Source organism: Rosa rugosa, chromosome 6, assembly GCF_958449725.1.
Source record: "Rosa rugosa chromosome 6, drRosRugo1.1, whole genome shotgun sequence".
Classification (NCBI taxonomy): domain Eukaryota; kingdom Viridiplantae; phylum Streptophyta; class Magnoliopsida; order Rosales; family Rosaceae; genus Rosa; species Rosa rugosa.
In genome coordinates, this window is record NC_084825.1 from 23,805,168 (window position 1) to 23,812,473 (window position 7,306).

Consider the following 7,306-nt stretch of genomic DNA (forward strand, 5'->3'; position numbering starts at 1 on the left):
TCAATGTTGTATAAACATATGAGAATTTTCAGATTGGTCTATTTTCATTTCAAAATTTTTGGATCGCACATAATCCTTATATGCTTTGTAATGTAGTATAACTAGTTTATTAGGCTTGTTACCCTCCATGAGCAAAATGGGGGACGAAATGGAATTTTTTAAAATGAACCGCTGGATGTTGTTTTCATATGAATATATGTTAGTGGTAGAAGTTTCAGCAATTTCCGCCTTCGGTTGGACCTCGATCTACCCGGTCAACTCAAAACCCTAAATAGAACATAAAACAAATATTCTCTTAACCGGTCCTTGGCAATTCACTTTTTTCGATCTTTCAGCTCCCACACTCTCATGGGTAGGGGGTCTACTTACGGATGTCAAAATTCCGCAACGTTTGTCCGCGCATGGTGCCGCTCCCCTTAGGAAAGTTTGCTTGTGCAAAGCGTTGACCGCTACGTTAGATGCCTTATTCACGGCAGATCGGCCTAATTTCTTTACACAATACCTATCAATGTTGTATAAACATATGAGAATTTTCAGATTGGTCGATTTTCATTTCAAAATTTTTGGATCGTACATAATCCTTATATGCCTTGTAATGTAGTATAACTAGTTTATTAGGCTTGTTACCCTCCATGAGCATTGTCAGATTGATCAATTTCCATTTCGAAATTTTTGGCCCGCCCGAATAAGCCATAATTTTTTTTTATTTTTTCTATTTTTTAATTACGTTTCTCTTTTTTCTATAATATGCAATTTATCCCTTTCTTTGTAATTGATTTCATAAGTTTTGTTTTCTTTAATTTCTATTTTCTTTGTTACACAACAATTAATATTGGGAGATTTATATAGATAGTTAATTGAATATAACCACCTCAAGTAATATTAATAAATGTTATAAGTTACAAGTATTATATGAATATAAAATATGTTCAATAAAAAACAATGAGTCTTTTATCACCAATATATACCATTAAGCCATATTTTGAGAAGAAAAAAATAATGTTTTTTTTTTGTTAAACAAAATAAGGCCCTTTTTGGCCCATTTCGGCCCTATTTGGCCCTATTTGAGGGCCGGCCCGACCCGGCCCTTTCGGCCCTAACGGATCGGGCTTTTCGGGCGGGTAAGGGTTAGCATATTTAAGCCCCGGCCCGACCCTACCCGGCCCTAAATTTTGTTGACTTTGACTAGGCCCGGCCCGGCCCGGCCCGACCCTAAGCCCTAAAATTTAGGGTAGGGCCGGCCCTAGCCCGGCCCATGATGACCCCTATTTGAGACCTAAATCCCATTTGTTTTCCCTCAACCGTCATTTGTACAATCAGATATGACTTTTGGCTATGTTCAAGTGTTGCACTGTTTCTTATCTGCTTTTGTTTTGAAGATTCTACAAAATGTTTGCATGCAATTTGACCTTAAATTGATGCTTGAGGTTTCAAACTTTGGGACAAGTCCATGTAATTTTAGAGGGTGGTTTATCATATCAGATATTAATGTATATAATGACATCTTCTATTTTCATTTTGTCACAGATGATGGATGTCTTCAACAAGATATCAGAACTTTTCCCAGGAGTGTCTGGCTCACCTTGATACTATAAAAAGCTTTCCCAAACCAACACTGAGCATGGCACTCATTTTCATGACCATGCATTGCATGGGGTGTCATATTAGTGCACTATTTTGAGATGGTAGTTAGATATCCTTGGTGTAATCTATTGGATGAACTGAACGCAAAATGTTGCTATGGGAGTAAAGTATACATTGAGTTCTGAAAATCTTTCTAGCATTCTTTTGTTTTGTGGGTTTTTGTAGCTGTATTTGAAATGTTATGTAGCTAATTCTACCCAATAAATTTATAGGATATACAAAGACTTGCCTATTATAGAACTGTAAAGTTTCAAATGTATACTAGGCCATGACGTAGACTCCATGTGATACATTTCTTAAGTGATTTAATTTGTGAGTTGCGTTGATAACTTGATATAAAACTGATTGTATCCGTGAATCATAAGTCATGTACGTATGAAAAGAGATAAATAGGACAAAAATTGTAAAGCAGAGATGAGAGAAATTAGGAGGTCATTTAAGCAAAGCCTTCAGAGGTTATCAAAAATCCCAATGCTTTATGGGTTATCAAGGCTCGTTGCTTCTCAAACTGTTCAAGTGTTCGTTGATGGAAGCTTCCAAAGGGTCTGAAGTTTCTTGGGGATGGGGTAGCCTTCTTGCAGGAAGGGATACCATGGGGGCACATCAATAATGGGAGATTGGGAGAAGCTAGACGTTTGCAGTGATGAAAAGTACTCCAAATACGGAATTACTCGATGTTCAGCTGTTTATTAAAGCCTCCATAACTCTTCAGAAGAATCTGAATCTGAAGCTGATACAGTTGTACAGGGTTTAACTGAAGCCTTAAGCTTCGGCTCTTGCTTTTCCACAAAGGAAAGTGACAGCGTGGAGGAAAATTCTGTATTCAAAATTGGACCAAATAATATACAAGCATCTGACCGAACATTAGGAAGAAACAGAAAAATAGCAATTCAAATATCTCGAAGTTCAATTTTACAGGGAAAGGAAGACAAAATACAGTAATTAAGACCTAATGCTTTCTCATGTATAATTAGTCAAATTCTATTCTTCCAAAGCAGAATCAGCTCCTTTTAAGCATTCCCTCATGATTGTTGCAAGCTTTGCGCTGGCGTCGAGGCATATCTGCATTCCCTGCTTTGTGGAAACCATTTTAGTATCGTGAGCCCACATCTAACTTTCTCAGATCATATGATAAACATGCCACCATCAAATAAACTTCCAGTGGGACTTTAGCATATACCAAGCATGCAACTTTGTCAAGCATATCAACCTAATTGACTTCGAATTAAAGTGTTACATCAACTACAAATAAAATCTTCGAATCATGACCCACATAGGCAAGCTTGCCAGAAGTAACCAAAGCACAACTCAAAGATAACCTTCATATATTACATTCTCTCCTCTGAATGGTAAGATAAGTAAGAACAACATATAATAGAACAAGGAATAAATCAGCCGACTGCATACCTCATTAATTTTTGGGGTTGACCATTCCCCCGACATAGTTAGCTGAGTGACTTCATAGCGAGAAGGCATGCAGGTAAGCATGCCATCTCCTCCACATTTCTTCCGGGGTTGGTAAAACACATCTCCCCCACATACCATCAATCATCTAAACACACACAAAAACTTCTACCCCTATAATGGTCAAGCAAATCGACATTCAACAGCAAATATAGCCTAGTAATAAGAAAGCTTTAAACACATTGATACCGTTCAAAACCAAACTAAAACTGCAAGCTCAGTTCTTTGCGTCCAAAACAATTTCAATTTCACAATTGGTGAGCTGAAACGAATTCAATAAGTCCCACATTCGACATGGAAAAGAGTTATAAGTAGCATCAAATCAAAACAAAACGAAAAGAAAGAGAATTGAAGACTGAGAGTATAAAGGAAGAAACTTTGGGTGAAACAGAGAAGGGCTTACATGCACAGGCCCGGCCCTGAGAAATTCAAGGCCCGGGGCAGAAAATAAAATTGGGCCTTTATATAAAAAAAATTCAAACATATTTTATATTGATGAAAAAAATATGATACAACTGGAAAAAAACATATTTTATATTTATGTGTGTGTGCATATGTATAATTGTACATACAAGCCAAGGAATCATTGCATGCGTATAGATTAATTCCATTTTCCTTTTCTTTCTCTTAGTTTGATTCACAACAGAAAGTAAGAGAGATGCATTTTAGAGATACATATTTGATTTTTTGTTCTTTTTCATCTACTGCCTCATTTGGGGCCCTGGGCTATCGCCCTGCCTGCCCTAGGCCAGGGCCGGGCCTGTACATGCAGGTCTGCATTGGTGAAATTTAAGGCCATCGGTTCGGACCCAATCGACGTCGTCGTTTAGGAAGATGAGTGACTTGGTTTTCCGGGTCGTGGGGGACAGCGAGTACGAGTACCTCCAGGTTGTCCGGCCATTCGAGCTCACTTGGGAATTTCAGAGAGGCGAAGGTGGAAAGAGAGGTTTAGGCTAAGAGAGGCAAGACAGGCAGAGAGGTTTAAAATTCTAGTACATGAAGGCCTGCTCACCTAAGGGATAGTTTTTAAGGGATTACGAGGGACAAGTGAATCTGACGGCTGAAAATAAATGCACAATTTTAAGTTGTTATAATTTTTGCTTTTATATTTAATACATGTGGTTGAGATGCATTTGTCCCTCACAGTCCCTTAATTTGACTGTACAGGAGAGGCTCTAATCAGAGCAAGTTCACCCGTTGGGTGACTGGGTCGGTGATTATTCACTGCTTTTTAGTGTTTATTTCTACCTTCTGGGTCACGGGCACAGTCTCAAAATTGACTTGGGTCATCGGATCAGTTTACAGGTCATGAAATTGACCCAGGTCAGTTTGGAAACTGTGCCCGTGACCTAAAGGGTGGAAATAAACATTAAAAAACAGTGAATAGTAAGTGACTCGGTGACCCAACGGGTGGACTTGCTCTGAGAACCTTTAAAATGAGAACTTTTATAGTCATTTTTTCAACTAAATTAAAAACAAGGTTAAAAATAAACTTAGTCACAAAAAAAGGTCATTTTTCAAAATTTCTCACTTTTCGATCACATCTCGACAAATCAACCGTTAGATGTTTAGGTGTCCATTAGTTTATCACTTCTGATATTTTTCTTCCAAATTAGTAATCATCAAGGAACCAAACTAAATTAAATCAATGAACAAACCAAATCTGTCCAATTATTGATAAATGATAAATCACCATTGTGAATGTTTTAACGACTTTCAATTTAGTTGAAAATTTTGTAGAAATTATTTACTCATGAAGATCTAAACACGTAACGGTCGATTTGCTAAAATGTGATTTAAAAGTGAATCTCGCAACCGTTGATTAGAAAGTCCTCATGAAGTCTTCATTTTAAAGATCTTCATTAGAAGCCCACCCTTACCTTAATATGTATATGGGCTTACCCAACCATTCTAGAACATCGGACTTTTCTTGAGTTGATAGATGTCACTCATTTGTGTTATATGTGACTACACAACCATTTTGATTGGCGGCTGTACTTCATCAAAGAAAAGAAATAGTTAAAACTAATCCTTTTAATGCCATACTCACATATAGTTAATTACAAGTTATATTACTAACCGTGGCAATAACAAAGTTGGTATCGCTCAATTTTCGTCTGTAAATGGCATGGCTTTGTTCATCATACATGTTGAAATATTTAGGATGCGAAAACAAAAAGAATACTAATGCTTCAACGTTTGAACATACAAAGCTAAGAGTCTCTATGTTGGTTAGTGGGCCGTTGAATTTTCATCCTCGTGTTAACTGAACTTAGACGTCCTTGGATGACCTTTAAATACTTAATTAAAGCGCCACTAATCATAGCCACTACAGAGAATTCTAGTTCTAGGTGGACAATGACCAAATTTACGATGACTAATACACTAGGACAACTTCCTTGTCAACCGCTCAGTTTACTCTTCTACCCTCCCATTACATAATCGGAATTTTGGCAATTCAGTAATTACCAAATGAGAATCAGGAACTGGAAATTCATTTTCTGGAATCTGCTAAAACATGGTTGAATCAGTGGAGAGCAAAACCTCGATCACGTTTTCAATTTTTTCACCAACCAAAAGAAAGAGGCTAGCTATTCTATAGTCATCTCCATTTCCTATATAAACCTCGTAACACCTTAAGCTCTCACACCAATTCTCTAGCTAGCCAATTGAATAGTTATAACTGAATTTTCGGAGTATAATAGTTTGAGATACAAATATGGCTTTGATTAGGAGTGCACAATTAGGGTTCATTCTCCTTGTAGCTACTGCTTCTCTATTAGAAGTGAGCGAGGCCAAAACTATTGTCGTCGGCGGTTCTGAAGGCTGGCGTTTTGGTTTCAACTACACTGATTGGGCTCTCCAAAACAGTCCTTTTTACATAAATGATGAACTGGGTTAGTACCGATTCATTAATTGTTTAAAGTCCTTCGACTTGATTTATGCCAATTATATATGAAGAAATTTGATCTCCATAGCTTGCTATTTTTCTTTTGTTGGTCTGAATCTCTCTGGCTTGCTAGGGTTTCAACTTTGGTCCTTATAATGCTTTGTAGGTAATTGTATATGATCAAATTTTCTGTTAGTTAAGATCACAACAGTCTACGCTGCAAGACAATAACTTCGATAGTGTCAGACAAACTAAACACTAAAACCTATCCTCTATCAAGAAATTGCAGGAGATTGAACTAATCAATCAATCTTTCATTTACATGAATGATAATTGTTTTCTGCTTAATATGTATAAATGGTGCAGTGTTCAAGTATGATCCTCCAAGCAAGACCAACTCAGGTTACAGCGTGTACTTGCTCCCCAACCTGTGGAGCTACATAACTTGTGACTTCAGCAAAGCCAAGATACTGGCGAGTGAGACCCGAGGAGATGGTGAGGGCTTTAAGGTTGAACTGAATCAATGGAGGCCTTATTACTTTGCTAGTGGTAACAAAGATGGCTACAATTGCAAGGATGGACTCATGAAGCTCTTTGCTGTGCCACTTCCACGTTGGAAGTATTGATCTCTTGACTCCACGCACGCAATCCAGATTGATTATCATATTCATTCAATAAATAATTCAGGAGATATGACTGAAAATAATGATGAGCGGTTTTGTGCTTCTTTCTTATAATACGACAGTACCTTTGGTAATAGGGATGATAGAAGTGTCTGAATAGTTGTCCTTGTATTTTTTGATTTACGCATACAGAATAAAGAGCAAGCAGTTTTTGAAATTAAAACTTGCATTCCAATCCTAAATAGTTGATCGGTTAATCAATCCTAAAGGAGCACATCATGGTTGTTTGCTAATACTACTACGTACTATACATGAATCCAATCCAACGTCACCTGATGATCCCATCCACTTTACCAACTATACCATTTTTATTTAAAAATGTGAAATACAGGTTAAAGCAATATTACAGCACCAAGTAGGCCCTTGATAATGTGACAAACTATGGTACTGTGATGTTTATCATACAGTCATTTTACATCTACTTGAACAAAAATTACAATTTATATGAATCACAATTACAATATTGAGAACAAAGTACCATATTCATTTATACTATTTGCATATAATTAAACCAAAATTATAACAACGACAACGAATATGTTCAAAAACTTGTAACAAGGTGGTAGATGATTGTAATTACCATCGATAGAACTAAGATTACATAAAATAGGACCTACTTTATTAC

The 7,306-nt window shown here is 37.0% G+C and overlaps 1 protein-coding gene across 1 annotated transcript; it reads left to right on the forward strand.

The window, feature by feature from the left end:
• Positions 1-5,791: 5,791 nt before the first annotated feature.
• On the forward strand, positions 5,792-6,800 carry LOC133714058 (uncharacterized). The gene is made up of 2 exons (XM_062140068.1): positions 5,792-6,005; positions 6,365-6,800. Exons 1-2 carry the CDS (start codon positions 5,828-5,830, stop codon positions 6,622-6,624), a joined length of 438 nt encoding a protein of 145 aa, XP_061996052.1. The 5' UTR covers positions 5,792-5,827; the 3' UTR covers positions 6,625-6,800.
• Positions 6,801-7,306: the final 506 nt, after the last annotated feature.